This window comes from Symsagittifera roscoffensis, chromosome 4, assembly GCF_963678635.1.
Source record: "Symsagittifera roscoffensis chromosome 4, txSymRosc1.1, whole genome shotgun sequence".
NCBI lineage: Eukaryota > Metazoa > Xenacoelomorpha > Acoela > Convolutidae > Symsagittifera > Symsagittifera roscoffensis.
This window is the reverse complement of record NC_087065.1, coordinates 74,969,868-74,990,391: the sequence shown is the minus strand read 5'-3', so window position 1 is coordinate 74,990,391 and position 20,524 is coordinate 74,969,868. Positions and strand designations below refer to the sequence as shown.

The 20,524-nt window shown below is 38.7% G+C and overlaps 2 protein-coding genes across 2 annotated transcripts in view; both read left to right on the top strand.

Annotated features, from left to right (window-relative positions):
• Positions 1 to 20,524, top strand: part of LOC134843582 (ankyrin repeat and SOCS box protein 8-like) — a 349,755-nt gene that overhangs the window by 176,219 nt on the left and 153,012 nt on the right. The gene's annotated exons all lie outside the window — the stretch shown is intronic.
• The window catches only part of LOC134844178 (soluble guanylate cyclase 88E-like), a 39,192-nt gene that overhangs the window by 2,843 nt on the left and 15,825 nt on the right, over positions 1 to 20,524 (top strand). Inside the window, exons 3-7 of the mRNA XM_063860737.1 lie at positions 1,969 to 2,109; positions 2,489 to 2,663; positions 12,857 to 13,040; positions 14,458 to 14,623; positions 17,938 to 18,001. Coding sequence (XP_063716807.1) covers positions 1,969 to 2,109; positions 2,489 to 2,663; positions 12,857 to 13,040; positions 14,458 to 14,623; positions 17,938 to 18,001 — 730 coding nt within the window. The remainder of the gene's footprint in view (positions 1 to 1,968; positions 2,110 to 2,488; positions 2,664 to 12,856; positions 13,041 to 14,457; positions 14,624 to 17,937; positions 18,002 to 20,524) is intronic.

Genomic DNA, 20,524 nt, shown 5'->3' with positions numbered 1-20,524 from the left:
TCTCAGTTCAGCTGTTATTCTTGTCGTAGTTTAGTTTCTGATTACTCTCCAAAAGCGCGTTAATTCAGTGTGTTACAATGTTTTGGTCCGGTGCCTTGAGTTCAAATCAAAAGCTTTTCTATTGTCAGAGTTTTTTTTTTCAAAACATTTCGAGTTTAAAAATGTATATTCAGATTTAGATTTTCAATTTTTCCAGATGCAAGCAAGGCATTCACTCAGCTGTTCCGTTTGCAAAAATAAAACCACTTGAAGAAAAACATATAAAAAACTCATAAAATACTAATAGACCCATATAATTTGAGCGTTTTTTGTTGATCAGTTGTAGACAATAGAAAAATCAAAAATTCAAATTTACAGAGCGTCTGTCTTCTAACAATGCTAGACTTGCAGTGACAAAAAGATCAAAAATTGATTTCATACAGAAAATTTTATTGAATTTGGATCAATTGTAGTTCATTTGGTTATAATAAAATGAGACTTTGATTTTAAAAATTCATATACGGTTTTTGATTTGCTATTTATAATGTGTATCTCCAATAAGATGCGAGAATCTTGAAGCAAAAAATAATTGATGCACGTCGAATTTTTCAACTGATGTCAATTTCAAATGAAAAATTCCACTGGAAAGCTTGATCATGAAAAAGGTGTTTAGAAAATTTTGAAAGGATCTCCTGGAACTAATGGTTAGCTGAAGACAATTCTCTTTAAGTGAATTTAGCTCACTGTAACACTAAAAAATGTGGACGAAAGCAATTTTTTAAAAAGTTTTTGAGGCCTACAACTAATTTTTTTGCATTTATACTAATTATACAATACATTTTATTTTAGAGATAGTGTGCATTTTATATACAGATTTAACACATATTTTATAAACTGCTGAAATATATTAACCGGACACCAACAAAATTTGAATTTTTAAACGTTTTTTTTTTATCAAATTCGATTAGGGTTTGACAAAAAATGAAAAGAATAAAAGTTGCTTAGATTTTCAGCAGAATTAATATGGTGTGCTTGTTTCAACTAAAATCTACCACAAAATGAGTCACGTCGAGTTTTTTTTATCAATCAAGTTTTTCCTGAAATTACCAAGTTAATTGGTGAGAATGTTATATATAAAAAAGCCTCTTACTCCGCCGAAAAAAATTTCTAGTTGTGTAGACCTTTCAAAAACTTTTTAGCTGCCAATCAAAAATATATTCTTTCAAACAAATTTTTGGAAGTTATACCCCTCTAGAACTTTGTTGGGCTGGGTAAGATGCTTTTTTGATATAAATTTTTCATCAATTAATTTGTTAGTTTCAGAGTAATTTTTGATGAATTGAAAAAAAACATAATGACCTTTTTCAAAAATTCTAAACAATTTTTGTTCCCTTCATATTTTGTCTAATCTGTGCCCACTTTGAGAGAAACGAGTTTGAAATTTAAATTATGTTCATTTTGTCTGAATAATTTGATTTAGCATTACCATGAAAATAAAATAACTAGGCACTAACGGAAATCCTTTGTTTTTGGTGAACACGTATCTCATAATTTATGTCTCTAGAATCGATTGATGCAGGCAAATGGGTTACCGATAAATAGATTTTATACCAAAGTAATTGCTGTACAAAATCCAATTTAATCAATTTTATCCTCTCTTGTCGCTGCAGGGCTATGTCAAATGCGAGTCAATTTGGCTCATTCTCGTTTGAAATGAAACTAGTTTATTCGTCCGTAAAATTCATTGAATAAGTAATGAGTTTTCTTACCAAAAGGTAAAGGTAAGTTAGAAGGTAAAGGGTAGCTAGAAATCGGACACTTTCTTCGCTTGCCCATTCAATATATTAATCATTGCCTCAAATTGAGTCCTAATTAGCAGGAAAATTCAGACATAAAATTTGTGCGCCTATTCAGTGCACAACTTTGCCTCGTAATTATCCAAAAAAGTTTGATCCAAAAGTAATGATCCAAAAGTTTGGTTTTTGTTAGGCGTACAGTGAGACATACATGCACAGGATCTGCAAAGCAGCCAGTGAGATTCTTGACTTGAGTCGGGACGAACTCATGTACAAGTTCGGAGAGACATTTGTGCACCAGATGACTAAGAAGGGCTACAGGGACATACTCAGGGTACGCATGGGGGGGGGGGGGGGTGTAGGAGGGGACTTAACAGGGGTATTTATAGACTAAAAAAAAACTTTTTTATAGCATTTTGGGAGAAATAGGAAATTCATTTTTGCTGACCAAAAAATTGTCAGTGAAATCCTATTAACTTTTTTGACAACCCACTTTTTTCGCTTAGTTCTGAGACCATGAATACACACAAACTAGAACCAATTCTGCCCGATGCATTTTTTCAAAGCTCAATTTATTTTGTTTTAAAAAAGAATATGCAAATGAGGATCAAAAAGACAACAACCAAAAATAAATAGTTTCTCTGGTATCAAAAGAGTAATTAAAACTTTCAAAAAAGTTTCAAACTTATCTCAGAGGTTTTTATGGCCATCAGGTGCTGGGTCGGAACGTGCGGGATTTTGTGAATGGGCTGGACAATCTGCACGAATACCTGAAGTTCAGCTACCCCAAATTGAAGCCCCCCAGCTTCATAGTGACCCAGGAGGACTTTGCCGGAATCACCCTCGAGTACAAGAGCAAACGGAGGGGCTTCACCTACTACGTCAAGGGTGCATAAAAATTAACAGCACAATTTTAACGAGATTATGTCATTTCACGGAGTAAAAGCAAAAATTTCACTGGATTATGTCAAGATTCTTGCAGAAAAACTTAAATCTCTCAGGGCATCGAAAGCATGTTTTTTTAAGATATTTTTTACCTGCGCTTTTTTCTCACTTTTGATGATTTAGTGTCATCCTCTTCGACAAAACTTAATTTCATTATATTTCAAAGTTCCGAAGGCCATATTGTCCCATGACTTGTAAAGACAGTTATTAAAAGTTAGTTTTCAATTTCAGTATCATTGTTTATGTAGACTCAAGTTTTCTAAAGCTATAACGTTAACGTCATAGTTTTGACAATCAAGGGATCCAACGGTCAAGGGTTCGAGTCCCCCCATATGCAGACCTTAAAACATGTAGACCCGAGGGGCTATAGCCCCATTTGACCGTTTTTTACTGTTTTTTTTGGTTCTAATTCGGTTCAGCCTTGATTAAGGTTGACCGCCAAAAAGAGCAATTTGTCTCAAGGACATTACCGACCGGTTCTTGTGGCTAGCTTGCGCCGTTTTGTACCAAAAACGGACAGTTCAGAATTGAAGTTATATGATGTTATGCTTGACCAAAATTATGATAAAATATTGATTTTTCTGAGAGTCTTTGCCGATAAATACTCTTTATAATTCAAAGCATTCGACTTCATAGTTTTACCAAATAACGGAGATTGAGCGCACATTTTGGCGCCCCACAAGGGACACGAGATCGATGATAGTTCCCTTTCAATTTGTTTCTCGGACAGTTTTCCCGACACGAGTGTAGAGGGCAGAATCCCCAGAGTTGTACGAAAGCAGGTGGCTCAAACAGAGTGCTGTCGGTCGGAATTCATCTGTTGCGGATTGCAGAGTGTCTGTAGCGGATTGCAGAGTGTCGGTTGCAGATTGCAGAGGGTCTGTGGCGGATTGCACAGCATCTGTTGCGGATTGCAGAGTGTCTGTAGCGGATTGCAGAGTGTCGGTTGCAGATTGCAGAGTGTCTGTGGCGGATTGCAGAGCATCTGTTGCGGATTGCAGAGTGTCTGTGGCAGATTGCAGAGTGTCGGTTGCAGATTGCAGAGTGTCTGTTGCGGATTGCAGAGGGTCTCTTGCGGATTGCAGAGAGCGTCTGTGTCGTGTAAGACCGGTGACCGCCCAATCTTCAAAACTGTAAGACTCGACAAACTTTTAAAACTCTCATATTGTGCTATAAAATTTTATACGCTGTCATACATCTTGAGAAATTTTTCCGCAAGCTAGCCCCCGGTAATTTTTCTCAATACCCAAAATTTTTGGACAGTTCCGTTGAACTGAAATATCTTACAGTCGGTACATAGACAAACTGACTTGACATTTTTTCTCGATACCAAAAATTTTTGGATATATGTGAACGGAATAATAATCAGTGAAATCGGAACATAGACAAGAGGTACTGGACTAGTTTTTTGGATTGGTTTATGACTCGAACCTGCTGACCAAAATTTACTGAAAAATTTTGTGAAAAAAGTAAAAAATTAACAAAAAATCCTCAAAACGTCTCCAGAATTCTGCGAAATTGTGCTGTAAGATGAAACCAACCTTATGTTAAGTGGTCTGGTAGCGAAATATCAGGCAAATTAAGTTGAGTTTTTTCATCCTCAGGTTTCTTCCGCGTGTGTTGTTGGAACTTAACCAATTTGCCTGATCCCCCACCCACCATTGGTGAAACTGAAAGCCAGTTCGCTTCGAGTAAAACAAAGCCGTTTCAGCCCGTCATATTATTGACTTCGTTGCGTGACAGTAAAGTTAAGTGGTCAGGTACGGTGATATTAAGTGAGTTAAGTTGAATTCTTTCATCCTCAGGTTTACTCCGTGTGTGTTGTTGGAGTTCAACCGACCTACTTAATTTCCCAACCCCATTGGTACTTAAGCGTAACGAAGCCGTCGCATAGGTCCCCTAAGTGTATGGTATTCATTCTAGGAGCTAGTTCTTTGGATCACGCGCTCCGAAAACTTCCCGCTCCGTCCCAGAAGCGCGTCAAAGATACTTGCTTTACGAAGCCAGGTTTAAGTTTGAACTTTAACGCTAGGGACTCTCAGAAAACGATACAGTACTACCTTCATCACTATTTGTCGCACCGTAACGACCTTGTAATTTGGCACGACGCCATTAATAACTCGATAAGTAGGCACCGCAGCAACAATAACCGCAAGCTGAGTAGTGAGCAACTTGTCAATTTGTTATTAAGGTATAGGACAAACATTTGTGCGATCGTATACTGTAGACGGAACGGAACCGAGGATATAGAGGAAAGTTTAGGTTCAACAGGTATTCTCGTTCTCAACGTCGTTAAAGACTTTATCTCTAAGCGTAAGGCTAAGGACCAGGTACTAATTGAGAAGTACAAAGAGCTTCACCAGCCTCCTTCCCTTGAGTTAAAGACTCTCCTCCTTCTAAGGCGTTATAGCGCTAATCTTAACATCCTTAAGACACGTAAGAAGCGAAACCGCTTACCCCTCAAAGCTCGGAAAGCTATAAGAAATAGGCTTCAGGTAGAAGCTTTGAGACGTCAAGTTCCCCCGTCTTGTAAGCTAATGTTGATTTACTAATGCAAATTTAATTACGTACCAAAACAGTATCTCATTTTATTGATTGTTTTCTATAAGTGAGCATCCGTAGAATATTGTCAATTTGTGAAAAACATGGACGAAAAATTCCAAAGCAAGATACGCAAGTTATTCGAAACCCGTCTAAATCTAGAAAATGAGCTGCTCAAAGGTCACTCATTATTACTTGAGTACATTGAGAATAATAGTCGCACTACAAAAATTGATAATGCTGTTTACAAATGTAAAATTGCGTTGGAAAAAGCTGTCGACGTCAATGAGCAATTAATTAGGTTAGCGGGAAAAACGGAAAATCCTGAAAAAATTATTGCTCAGCAAGACCTTTGGCTTAAGAAAGTAACCGAAATGAACGATAAAGTAATGCACGAAGCTCAGAGTTACAAGATGAGCCTTGAACCTTCGTCATTTCCAGCAGCCGGCATTACAGGGAGCAAGGGATCTTTACAACAAACCAGGTCTGAGACATCCTCACGCTCGCACAAAACAAGTGATTCAGCAGCACGAGTATCTGAAAACAGGTCTAAGGTCTCTAATAAGTCTAAGGATAGTAGAAAGCTTGACTCACATAAGTCTGATAAATCTGCTTCCACTCGTCATACGTCGACTGTTCGCACTATGTCATCAAGTGAGAAACGGCATGAGTTAGCTTTAGTAAAACGACGCCATGAGGAGCTGGAAAGGCAGTATCAAGTATCTTTAAGACTTAAAGAGCAAGAGAACCGTCTTAAGTTCGAACAAAGTCAGCTGGAACTAGAGCAATTGGCTGAAAATCATAAAAAGCAACTAATTGAAATGGAATTGAAAGCGTTTGAACTTGAGGACAGTTCATCTGAGGTTAGCGAGAAGGTAGCCGAAAGTAATGTAACAGGAGTAAGTCAACCTATTTCAAAGGTAGCAACCGATCGAACTAATGATTGGGTAGACTCTGTTAGTTCACAAGCACCTCCCGACGTTGCTAGTGCTCCAGGTTTGCAGGCCTTCACTCATGTACCCATTTCGTCAGGACCGACGACTTCCGCCCTCCTTGCTCATGCAATTCACACCAGTAATAGTCATAACCATGAGCACACAGCATTGAGTGACCCTGGAATCCATAGTTATGGACATCGGGCTATGCCTCAATTTGGCAGTGCAAGCCGTTTGCCATTGCAAGCTTCTGTTTCATTCCCAGCCTCTGTTCCATTCCCAGTTAACAATATGCATTCTAGTGCACACGTGTCACCACCGTCTGCTATTCCTTTACAGACCATGAGTTCAAACATAACTAATGGTAGTTTTGCCATTGCGCAACCGGAATCATTACCTGTCCCAATGTTACCGGCCCAACCCGGTTCTGGTTTTGTTTCTTTGTCGCCTGCATTTGCTGGTGGTGGCTTCTCATCTTCTGGAGTAAACCCAACGCCGGTTTTCTTTTCGGCACCTAACTGCCATGCAGAGCCAGTCCAGACGCAACATAATCTTCCCTTTGTTCCGCATACTGTGTCACCTAGTATCAACGATTACTACACAAGTGATGCAAACTTATGGCGATTGGCAGCTACAACTCCAATCGTCACGCCTGCTCAGTGTTGTAATGCTGGAAACATTTTTTCTAATGTGACAACTATTGTCCCATCGTGTAACACCGCCGTTCCTTATACTAGTGGTGGGACTGTGTATTTTAATACTCCCCCAGTTCATCCCCAACATGTTCCGTATTTCGTCAATCAAACTAATACTGGTTATCAGCCAGTCAACGAAGACTACGCACCGTCTCCCGCTTATTCGAACCAAGGTTGTTCATCGGATCGACCTCTCTCCGCTCGTGAATTGGCGGAATTATTGATGCATAGCCGCAAAGATCATCTTCCTGAATGGAAGTTAGCCCAGTTTGACGGTAACCCGTTAAACTGGCACGAATGGTTTGGTCAGTTTAAGTCCACCGTTGATTCCGCTGTTCTCACCGATGATACGAAATTGACATACTTAAAAACGCTCGTCACAGGCAAAGCAAAAACCGCAATTGCGGAGTTTAGTTATAGTGGCGTTATGTACAAGGATGCACTGGCCACCTTGCAACGGAAGTTTGGGCAACCACATGCCATTGTTGGTGCGCATCTTGATAAGCTGAATACTTTTCCTCCACTTAAGATGCACAATTCGGAAAATGTCATTAGTTTCTCCTCTGCCATATCTGGCCTCGTAGCAGTTTTCAAATCATTGTCTTTCAACGATGATCTAAAGAGTGTTAACCTGTTAAACCAAGCTGTTAGTAAACTTCCGCCTAACCTCAAGGAGGCTTGGTCGATGCATACTGTTAGACATAATTGGCAGCGACCAACACTCTTAGACTTTAACAACTGGTTGAAAGAAAAGTCCGAGGGGCATGAAAGATTACGTTTACTCAGCTCTAAGGCAAAAAATGAAGAACCGGTTAAACCAAAAACAACCAAAGTTTTTGCAGCCAATAGCCAGGTAACTAGTAAGGCTCAGGATAAGTCTCAGGATAAGTCTAAGTTTCCGCCGTGCGTTTTGTGTAAGGGTAGTCATGCATTGTGGAATTGTGCTGTTTTTAAGGAAAAGAATGCTACTCAGCGAGCAAAATACGTAGCTGAACAGAAACTTTGCTTCGCTTGCCTCAATGGCAATCATAGTTTCCGGCAATATTCTAGAGCAAAAAAGTGCCCGAAGCCAGAGTGTGATAGCACACATAATGTCTTGCTCCATGGAGCCGAAAGAATATTTCCTCGGAAGGAAAATTCAAATGTCTCGAATAAGGCTGGAACAAACAAATCCAAGGAGAATACAAACACTTCCACCCATGCCGCTGTTAGTGATGTACTTGACATTGAATCTTCTAAAGGGTTGTTGCCAATTGCAACACTTGGTGTATCCTCGGATGTAACCAGTCTCCTGACGTTGGTTCTTTGTGATAGTGCATCGACTCACTCCTGGGTGTCTTCGTCACTCGTAAAGCGTCTCGGCTTAGTAGGGGAGCCCGTTAACTTGTCAATTAGTGGTTTCAATTCGACCACCGTTGTTGAGACTCAGAGAGTCAAGTTTACAGTTTCCTCCGAGCCGAATAATAGTGATTTCGTATTTTCTCTCTGTGCATATGTTAAAGACAGTATTCGGATTGGTTCCGAATTAATCAATATTGCTGATTTGCAGAATAAATATCCACAATTAGCACCTATTAAGCCCATTCAATATACTTATGAGGACGTTGAAATTATTATCGGACAAGACTACTACCACGCCGTTAGACCCATTGAGTTCATCTTGGGAGATGATAAAAACTCACCGTGTTCCGTTCGCCTACCGATAGGTTGGGTCTTAAGTGGTCCGTTGCCGCCGTCCGGTAATTCTACTTCTTCGTGTTTCAAGTGTGTTGTTGAAGATTCTTCTCTGACCGACCAGATAAAATCCTGGTACGAGTTGGAATCGTATGGTGCTTTCAAACAAGTCGATGCCCGTTCCGCCGCGGATAAACATGCTTTATCCATCCTCAATTCTGAAACCGTTCACAATGGCGAAAGATACATTGTGCCTATGCTTTGGATTGATAGTAATGTCAGTCTACCAAACAATTATTACTCGTCACTCGCCCAATTTAAATCATTGGAGAGAAGGTTAAGTAAAGACCCTGAGCTGCGCGAAAGATACGCAGAAACCATTAGAGAGGACATTAGGAAAGGCTATGTCGTTACCGTCGAACCGCATGATCCACGTAAGCGTTCCGATCGCGAGTGGTATCTTCCGCACCATCCCGTCATAAATCCGAATAAGCCGGGTAAGGTGCGCCGAGTCCTTAATGGGGCTTCTAAGTTTCACGGCACATCCTTAAATAAGTCCTTATTGGTGGGTCCTGACCTACTCCAAAATTTAATTTTTGTGCTTTTGCGATTCCGTCAACATAAGTACGCCGTCTCCGCGGATATAGAGGGTATGTTCCTCCAGGTAGGAGTCCTTGCCCGCGATCAAATTTCGCTCCGTTTTTTGTGGCGGGAGGATACCACTTCCGATGTGGTAGTTCATCAGTACACTCGCCATATATTCGGCGCACGGGATTCACCTACGTGCGCCAATTTCGCGTTGCAAAAAACAGCAACTGATAATATGTCCACATACCCTGAGGCCGCCTCAGTCGTAAATGAAAAGTTTTACATGGACGATTACTTGGATTCATTCGAGAACGTTACCCAAGCAATTAAAACTAGTCGCGATTTGATTCCTTACTAAAAGTGGGAGGATTTAATTTGACTAAATTTGTCAGTAATGCTGATGAAATCACTTCAGCAATGAACCCCGAGGAATCCGAAACCTCATCTTCACCCATCAAGGAAATATGTAACGGTGCCGAACGATCATCACACGTCTTAGGTCTTAAGTGGGACCATGTGAAAGACACATTGGTTGTTAGCAGAGGCGTGGATCGTCCTCTCGATAAAGCAATAACTCAACGAACCGTCTTGAGTTTCGTCTCTTCTGTGTTTGACCCTGTTGGGTTAGTAGCTCCATACACAGTTAGGGCCCGTCTTTTACTGAAAGATATTTGGAAAATCAGTGGTCAAAGTTGGGACGACGAATTGCCAGAAGACATAAGAGATAAGTTTCTCGAGTGGCACTCCGGTCTCCCTCTCTTAGGGCAATTGACTATTCCCCGTTGTTACTTCACAGAGCCTGTTGATCAAATTGAGCTCCACATGTTCGGTGATAGCTCGCAGGACGTTTTCTGTGCTGTTGGTTTTTTGCGTGCGCGACTCGCGAGCTCGCATAAAACTCAAATATCCTTCATCTTTGGTAAAGCTCGCGTTGCGCCCATGAAAGCGCTATCGATACCGAAGCTAGAGCTTCAAGCTGCTCTGCTCGCCACACGACTAAAAGATGATATACTGACCGCCCTTACCGTCTCTATTAATCATGTCTTTATGTGGACAGATAGTACAACAGTTTTGCAGTGGCTAAACTCCACTGAAAAATTACCTGTATTCGTCGCTAATCGTGTCGGCGAAATCCTCGAGTCGACCACTATTGATGAGTGGCACCATGTTCTGAGCGGCGATAATCCAGCTGATACCGGTACGCGGGGGATTTCTTCGGAAGCCCTCAAGGATAGCAGCTGGGTTATTGGTCCGAGCATTCTCAGGACTACTGATTGGCCGTTTTTACCCGACGAACGTGTAATCAATAAAATTCGTTTGAAGGGTCCTTCTTGTGATGTTGATAATTGCTTGGAGACATCATCTTCCTTCGTCACCGATGTCACATCAATCAAACATCCCGAACACGGGTTCAATTGGGAAAGGTTCAGTTCCTTTACAAGATATAAACGAGTAGTCGCTTTTATGTTGAGGGTGTTGCCTTCACATAAGCATTTTCGTGGTAAAGACTTACGAATCACCGACCCCACTGAACTTGATATTGCAGAAAGCAAACTGATTCATCTTGCTCAGATGGAATCCTTTCCCGTTGAGTTAAAAACACTCACCGCTGGCAAACCTATTAAGAATAGTAGTAAAATTGCCACATACTCGCCATTTATCGGTCACGCTGGAATCATTCGTTCCACCGGACGGATTGTGCGCTTAGTGGATACCGAGTTTGATACTAAGCACCCAATAATACTCGACGCCCGACATACCTTAGTTCGTTTGTTGGCCCGCAGCCTCCACCATAAGCATTTTCATCAAGGATTAGATTACATGCGCTCCGTTTTAAATATGAAATTTGCAATACTTGGGTTGCGTCGACTACTTCGGTCTGTCGAAAATCAATGTGTGACATGCCGTAAACGCAAAGCAAGCACCATCCAGCCAATTATGTCCGATTTACCGGTCGAACGTCTCGGATACAAGCAACCACCCTTCAATCATACGGGTGTGGATTACTTTGGACCGCTTTACGTTCCGGTTCGCAGAAGCACGGAAAAAAGATGGGGATTTCTTTTTACTTGCCTCACTACCAGGGCTGTACACCTTGAGATTGTACCGTCTCTGGACACCAGTTCGTGTGTCATGGGCATTGAACGGTTCGTTGCGCGCCGTGGTACGCCAAGCACAATCTGGTCGGATAATGGCACGAACTTCGTTGGTGCGGAAAAGGAATTACTTGCCTGCATCAAGAGCTGGAATGGCATGGCTCCGACCATTTTTGCACACAAAGGTGTTACTTGGAAGTTTAACCCGCCAGGCGCACCCCATCATGGCGGCTCCTGGGAACGCCTCGTCCGAAGCGTGAAGCGCGTGCTGTACGATATCCTAGGCAGTAGGCGAGTCACTGAAGAGGTGTTAGGAACAACACTCTGCTTAGTTGAACAGGCTTTGAATTCGAGGCCAATCACTCCCGTTAGTACCGATTCACGTGAGTTAGAAGCGTTAACCCCAAACCATTTTTTGCTTGGACAACATGCCACAAGCTTTCCTTCGCTTTTACCCGGGGAGCACTTCGATCACAAGAAAAGGTACGTGCGAGCGCAGTCATATGCTAACGCGATTTGGTCTCGTTGGCTTCGAGAATATGTTCCCTCGCTGAATAAGCGTGTCAAGTGGCACACTCATTCTGACTTTACTCTTAAAACAGGCGATCTCGTGTGGGTGATTGAGCCCGATAGTCCGCGTGGGTACTACCCTCTCGCCCGAATCGTCAAGCTAAACTACGGACAGGACGGTTGCGCCCGATCCGCCCTTGTCAGGACCGCAACCCGTGAAGTCACGCGGCCGACCGTTAAGCTCGCTCCGGTTCTTCCTTCTTCAGGGGGGGAGGATGTTGCAATGCAAATGTAGAGTATAGAATGTAGAGTATAGATGCATATAAAACTGAACTAAAATGTAACAACAATAAGCACAGTTGGCCGAGCGGCCTAGAGACAAGTCTCTCACGCCGGTCAACCGGGTTCGAGTCCCCCCATATGCAGACCTTAAAACATGTAGACCCGAGGGGCTATAGCCCCATTTGACCGTTTTTTACTGTTTTTTTTGGTTCTAATTCGGTTCAGCCTTGATTAAGGTTGACCGCCAAAAAGAGCAATTTGTCTCAAGGACATTACCGACCGGTTCTTGTGGCTAGCTTGCGCCGTTTTGTACCAAAAACGGACAGTTCAGAATTGAAGTTATATGATGTTATGCTTGACCAAAATTATGATAAAATATTGATTTTTCTGAGAGTCTTTGCCGATAAATACTCTTTATAATTCAAAGCATTCGACTTCATAGTTTTACCAAATAACGGAGATTGAGCGCACACTTGTCGAATCTAATTTTTTTTCGTAACATTCCCCGGCTCTTTTTCCTTCCACCCCCCCCCCCCCCCACCCCACCTGCAAATTTTTATAACTCAAGTTACTGTTCACAATGTCCGATTGTCATAAAAATTGACATGCAGACTGATTAGGCCCTGGCAAACATATTTGATCTTCATAATTAACCTTGTAAAACCAATCCTTAAACCATAAAATTGATGCTTGTGTGAGGTGGGAGGGGGGAAGGAAAAAGAGCCCATCCCCCCCACAATTAGTCTAGTTACGAAAGTTGTAGCCATATGGGGGGGGGGGGGGTGGAGGTTATGTCGCCATTTTGTTTTGATCAGGCCAACTGGAGGCAGTGTGTCGTGAGTTCTACAACACAAATGTGATGATTGACATCTTGAGTGAAAACATTGTGAGCGACATGACAAACATCTCCTACAGGATGAAGTTCGACAACACTCTCTCCAACACCTCCGACGACGCCAGACCCCGCAGCAGTCTCAGGAACGACCTCACCATCAGCAAGTCAGTCTCTCTCAAGTGATGTTTTTCTATTAAAAAAATTATTCATTTGTAATTCTGTACGTGTGATGGCTTCACTTGGAAACTATCCATTATTACTATACAATTTATTATTATTACTAAGTCAGTCACGCAGTCGAGCACTATCTAACAACCCCCCCCCCCTTCGTAAGAACCCCTCACACCCCGCCCCCCTTCCCCCTAACTCCTACTAAGATAGGCGACATAAGTAAAAGGTTTGAAAAGTCTCCCAGAATAACTTTAGAAGGAATTTTGATTGATTGAATTATTTAGTGAGCACATTTATGCAGTCATAAGATACTCACAGGGATCGACTCACGGATCGAATTTCGTGGAAAAGCCTGGGTAAAAATTAGTAAACATTAAGTGTTGGGTAAAGATTAGACGATGCCGGCGGACCAGTCACTTTATTATGAGCGGTAGTTTTCTTGATCTGATTTCCTTCATTTAACCTTAAAAACTCAAAAAATTCCGAGGGGATACCGAATCTGGCAGAGTTGAGGCTCTTTTCCAGTTTCCCACCCCCTCATAAAAATATAAAGAAAAATACACTTGCTGAAAAGTTGTTCATACGGCAATTTGCATGTAAAAAGTTCACATGTCAATTTGTTATTTTGTTCACGCTGACACGTTTTGTTGCAGTTAAGAACATAAAAGTCATTGTAAATGGTTTTTCAGTTAACTGAGCCAGAAAAGGAGCCAGAAAAAAGCCAGAGCTCACAACCTATATGATGGCATTTTCTCAGTAGCGTGCCGAGGGGGGAAGCGGGGGGCCCTCCTTCCCCCTCATTTCTGGTTGCCAAAATTTTCCAAAGGCTCCCCCCTTTGGCATTATTTTACGACACATCCATTTTAGGCTGATCAACCTCAAAAACTTTCTAAAGGCGCCTTCGGCGCCAGTATAAACAAATTTTAAGGGAGGAGCGCGCGCCGAAAAAACGCAATTTCTTAGTCAATGTTTTTCAAAAAGTGCCCAAAAACGCCTAAAATTTTTGGCTAAAAAAGCTCCTTATAGTATCTTCGGATAGCTCGGAAAATCAAATTGATCAACCTAAAAACAAAAAAAAAACTTTTCAAAAAACCGCCCTCCCCTAGAGAATTTTCTGCGCACGCAACTGCATTCTCCAAAAGTTTTTCTTTTGGTACTGTTTATTTGCATTGTGCGCAAATATACATTTATTTTGAGGAAGAATGCGCGCCAAAAAAGTTCATGTCGCTATGTTATAGAGCCTTTTTTTAAAGTGCTCATCGATTTTTTTGTGTTTCTCGTTACCCTGTGTTTACCCCCATTGTTAATCGCTGATTTTATCCCTCTCTACGCCGAGGGGAGAGCTATACTGGTTTATACCCATAGATGGTAGATGTGTTTAGTCTGACTATGACTATTTCTGATGTCTAGCTCTCTATTCTTCTATCTATTCCCCTTCAACGTGGTCTTCAATGAGAACATGGTCATAGTGGCCGTTGGGAGCAGTCTAAAGACTATCATGGACGATGCCCAGGGCAGGGCCATAGACGAAGTGTTCACGCTCAAAAAGCCACCCATCACCTTGACATACAACAATGTAATTATATTATATTTGTTGTTTTTTTTTCAAAGTCACATTGAGCAAGACATTTCAAAGACTAAAAAAATAAAAAGTTGTTTTTTCTATTGAAAATTTATTCTTTTTTTCTTTTCATATTGTTTGGAGGGACTACTTAAAATGGGGAAAAACGAGGTAACAAAGAACTCAATTTAAAGTGTCACGGTCAGAAGAGAAAAAAGGCGGGTGAATAAGCAGTTTAAATGTCAATATTTTGAAAAACTTGATTATATTCAAAATGTCAGAATGATGCAATCGAACTGAATAAGTGTTGATATATTGTGTTAAGCCTATTTGATCTTTTGCTCGTAATAATTGGCTAATTTGCTAAAATAATGCTTCAAAATCTAATTCTAAAACCTGGCCAAGATATTAGAGCAATCCAGGTAACTGAAATTCAGTGTTTCAAGGCCCATCATAATCCATGCTCGTTGCTTGAGGGTGAGGCAGTCTTACCTAATCGAGGAAAAACAGGATAATGCATGCAAGACTTTCAGTCTAAAAAATTAAAATGCGCGTTAAGTCGAAACAATTAATTTTACTATATAGTCTGATGGTCAAAATAGATTTTTGCTCCGACCATGGACAAAAAATAATGGATGTGGGCATTTTTTATCTTTATTGGGTTCCAGTTGTCCTTAAATAACCGCTTCTGCTCGTCAAAAATTGCCCATAGCTGAATAAAAATTGTTATAATCTTTTTGAAAAAATGTGATGCGATTTTTGGTCACCGTATTTTTGGAAAAAAATTTTTGGTCACCGTATTGGTCACCGCATTTTTGGATAAAAGTTTTTGGTCACCGTATTGGTCACTGTATTTTTGGAAAAAAGTTATTGGTCACCGTATTTTTGGAAAAAATGTGATGCGATGTGATGCGATAATCACCGTATTCACAATACTTCAGACTTGTTTTTGGCGTCAATCGGGACGTTTTTTTAATTTCACAAAATTCCAGTTGTAGGTTTTGTGTTGTTTTAGTCTGATGTTTTCTTAATAATTAAAAATTACCTGCAATTCATAAAATTTGATCTATTTTCTGGTCATTAATCAAAATATTTTAACTGATATATATTTTTTGAAAGTGGCTGACATATTAGTTAACGGCCATGTTGAAAAGCTGCTCTATGCAACATATTTTTACAAATATGAGCGTAGAGTTTTTTTGCAGACACCATAGAATTTATTGAACTCACTTGATTTTTAAAATCTGCCGAAAAGGTCAAAAAATCAAAAATTATAATCAAAAAATTTTAATTAGTTGAACTCATTAAAAATTCGCAAATTCTGTCATAGAGGTTAAAAAGATATTGAAAAAGATAGAGGTTGAAAAGATATAAAGATTTAAAAAATTGTTATTGAAATACCTCATGGGGTTTTTTTACTGGTTTTTACGGCTTTCTGTTTCTAAAAAGTGTGCGGAAAATGTCGCAAAAAAATATTGAAAAAAAATTTCCTAAAAATATAAAGAAGTTTTTTGTTTTAGTAGTTACCACATTCTTTTTTAGTGGAAGGTCAAATGGCTATTTTTTTATCTTATGTGATTTTTTTTCTATGGTTTAAAGTCAAATAGAAAATTGTTTGAAGAAAATAAATGTTATATTGATATAATTTGATCCAGAATTTATTCAGTAAAACCAAGGAACATGTGGCAACAAGGAATTCACTAGGCAGGACTGGTTTCGTCAAAAGTAACTTGAATTCTGATGGTTTTTCTGATAGTAAAATAAGCAGCCGAAGTATAAGTCAAACGAAAACCAAAAATGCGCGGAATATAAGCCGGCCGAAAAATAACATCATATAAATGAATTTTCATAACTTTTATAAATGTTACATACTTGTTATACAACAACTACACAAGTATAATATAACTTTTACGTATTTTCGGCTGGTTGATACCTCGGCTGGTTTATTTACCAAAGTTTTTCTAGCAATTGAATAAAAATGCTAGTCATACAATTTTCATATGTGGAAAAAAGCTAATCAAACAATTTTCATGCAATTCCATAAGTACAAAAAATTGCATGCAAAATCGATGAGTAGTGGTTTTTCATAAATGGAAATTTTAGGATTAGCATTTTTCCATAAATCGAGAAAAAAAATTTTTTTTATGTTTAGTTTCTCAAAAATTTTGGAATGTGTTCGTAGCCGAACACAAGTGACAAAAACCATGATTAACTCAAAAATAGAGTCACCAACGGTTTGACCGTTTTGTATTTACAATGCAGTGGAAACTATCTGAATTGTATAATAATGTTTTGTTATACAAATGATATACTGAAAGCATCAAAATTTTATTTTTTCGCAAAACTTTCAAAGATGGTTATTTTGAAATTTGAATTTTTCAATTGTCAGACAATAATAAAGAAAAACATAAACATGCCATATAAAAGAAATAGATTTATTTATAGCTTTTTCGAGTTATGTTATCCAGAGAAACGGAGAAAAAATTCAAATTTTGTGTTATGCACACAAAAATTATTTTTTTTGCATGCAAATTTTTTGTGGAAAATGTTTGAGTACGAATTTCAATTTGCAATTGAAAACAAAAAACTGCAAAATTACTTCACCATCAAAATAACGTTGCCATCAAAAGTTGCTAGTCCTACTGTTTTTTTTTATTTAATATGATATACCTATTTTATGTCGAAAAAATTATTTTTGAAAATTCGATGAAACCATTTTAGCAAAATGTATGAAATTTGTATGATTAGTATTTTTGGTCTTTGGAGGTCAACCCGGGTAGTTTTTAAAAACACTCGAAACATGAGTATGGAATCTGAGTTTTGATGCGGAACCCATTTAACGTTATTGAACTCACGGACGCCGTGCTAAAATTGCTTTTATGTGCTGTGATTTGCACAAAGATGTAGTAGGTTGCTTTTAATCAATCACTCCAACAACCAAAAGTAATAAAAAAACTGAAAAATTTTCGAAAGAATTTTGTTGTAGTAATTACTGAGGAACCAATTTTTGATAATAAGACTTGGCCGTGAAACCATTAACTCTTATTATTATATTAGGGTCTGGAGCAAGGTCATTAAGCTGGTTTCTCATTGTTTTAACCAATCGATCAATCGTGAATTTTGCTGGGATAAAAACTGTGCATTCGATACAATTTGACCAATGCATGAACTTTTACAAGCAGGAAAAAAAAGGTATGAAAAAAGCTGTCACTTTTTAGTATCTGTTACTAAATTTTCCTGCTACAGTTTTTTTTTCATTGGAGCTGCCAAATGTTTCTCTCTCATGGAAAAAACCAAAAAAACTTTCAAATCGGCAAATATTTTTTCAGGTGAGGAACCATCTGAACAATGTGTTTGAGCTATCTACCATGGACAATGTCGGTCCTGACAGAGGTGAGAATCTTTCTCGGACATTTTTTTTAAAATTATGGTCTATGCAAAATGAAAAGTTCTGGGAAAAAAAGACAAATAATTCAATCAAATCAAAAGGTACAAAAACTGGCATTTGAAATCAAATCAAATGAGACAAAAGTCTTCACAGCCCCAGATACAAAAATTGTAAAATTGATCATGGTAATTATTAGTTTTACAAAGCTACCCTTCATAAAGTTTGTTGGGCTACGTAAGGGGCTCACTTTGATATAATTATGTCTGTGATCGGCTGGGTATTTTCGGCGTAGTTTTTGATTAACTAAGAAAAGCCAAAATGGCCCATTTGTGGGGTAAAATTTTGGGCCCGAATTTTGCAAAACAAATTACACCATATTAATCCTGCTAAAATTTTAAGCAAGTTTTGTCTTCATAAGTTTTCACCTGAACTCAGCCCTATTAGAGAAAAACGCGTTTTAAATTTGAAGTTTAGCTTGCTTTGTCCGGTTAATTTAAATCAGTACTGTATATGAAAACAAAATGTGTTTGTAGTAGCGCTAAAACTATAGGTGACAATTCTCATGATAAAAGGACCAAATTATAAAAAAAAAAATTCAGCCAATCAGAATAGTAGAAAATTGTGACTAGTTTTTTTTTCGCTATATATTATGCAGAAACCGAAAACAAAATTGACAGACCGAAATCAAAATTCTCTCCCAGTGGTCTAGCAGCAGAGGCGTTTTCACAAAAAGATCATTCGTGTCTCGGTAGCGGCAGTCGTACTGCACGTTAGAGCCAGATTAATTTTTCTGCTGATTTGTTAATCGGCCACTATTGAAATGAATGCTCTGAGCATTATTGTTCCGACTTTCGAAAAAACGGAATATTATTGTTTTCTTTCGGAGCGTTTTTCAGGTTTTCGAACCCTCCGTTTTTATTGGCCTTTTTTGTTTTTCAATTCAGTGCTCCCATTTATAAACAGGGCGGATAAATAAGTTAACACACTTCTTTGTACCTTTTTTTGCTTTTTTCGATCAGACTGAAGTAAAATTAAAAAATGACGAGTCATTTTTTGGAAAGTTATTAGAAATTGTAATTGTAACTAGGCATGGTCATTTTGTTTTACTGGGAAATATATATTAAGTTGACATGTCAGGTTTTCTATGATATTGATTCAAAAACTGGAAAGCTGTTAGTTTAAGCTTCCCGCAATTTTTTTCACTTTTTTACACAAAAAGATCATTCGTGTCTCGGTAGCGGCAGTCGTGCTGCTGCACGATAGAGCCAGATTAATTTTTCTGCTGATTTGTTAATCGGCCACTATTGAAATGAATGCTCTGAGCATTATTGTTCCGACTTTCGAAGAAAACGGAATATTATTGTTTTCTTTCGGAGCGGAAATTTTGGGTTGGAAAATTTAAATTTCCAACCCAAAATTTAAATTTTTCCAGATTCTTGATAGTGAGGGGTTCCATCGCTAACATTACAGCGTAATTATATAAATCAAAATAAGAAGCAAAAAAATTGAACCAATTGGAATGAAATGAATTGGGGGATTTGTTGTCATTCATAGTTAGTGTTAAATTGTTGACATTTTTCCTTTCGAATCTGAGCATAATTTGGCTAGGCGCTAAGTGGGTTTGTCCAACCTTTTGTCTATCCTCGCTGTAAAATAAATGTCAAATTACTTTGTCGTTTGTTATGCTTAAATTTTGGGTTGGTTTTTCACTGTTAAATTTTTCACTGTTAGTTTTTTCGTACTGCACGTTAGAGCCAGATTAATTTTTCTGCTGATTTGTTAATCGGCCACTATTGAAATGAATGCTCTGAGCATTATTGTTCCGACTTTCGAAAAAAACGGAATATTATTGTTTTCTTTCGGAGCGTTTTTCAGGTTTTCGAACCCTCCGTTTTTATTGGCCTTTTTTGTTTTTCAATTCAGTGCTCCCATTTATAAACAGGGAGGATAAATAAGTTAACACACTTCTTTGTACCTTTTTTTGCTTTTTTCGCTCAGACTGAAGTAAAATTAAAAAATGACGAGTCATTTTTTGGAAAATTATTAGAAATTGTAATTGTAACTAGGCATGGTCATTTTGTTTTACTGGGAAATATATATTAAGTTGACATGTCAGGTTTTCTATGATATTGATTCAAAAACTGGAAAGCTGTTAGTTTAAACTTCCCGCAATTTTTTTCACTTTTTTACACAAAAAGATCATTCGTGTCTCGGTAGCGGCAGTCGTGCTGCTGCACGATAGAGCCAGATTAATTTTTCTGCTGATTTGTTAATTGGCCACTATTGAAATGAATGCTCTGAGCATTATTGTTCCGACTTTCGAAGAAAACGGTATATTATTGTTTTCTTTCGGAGCGGAAATTTTGGGTTGGAAAATTTAAATTTCCAACCCAAAATTTAAATTTTTCCAGATTCTTGATAGTGAGGGGTTCCATCGCTAACATTACAGCGTAATTATATAAATCAAAATAAGAAGCAAAAAAATTGAACCAATTGGAATGAAATGAATTTGGGGATTTGTTGTCATT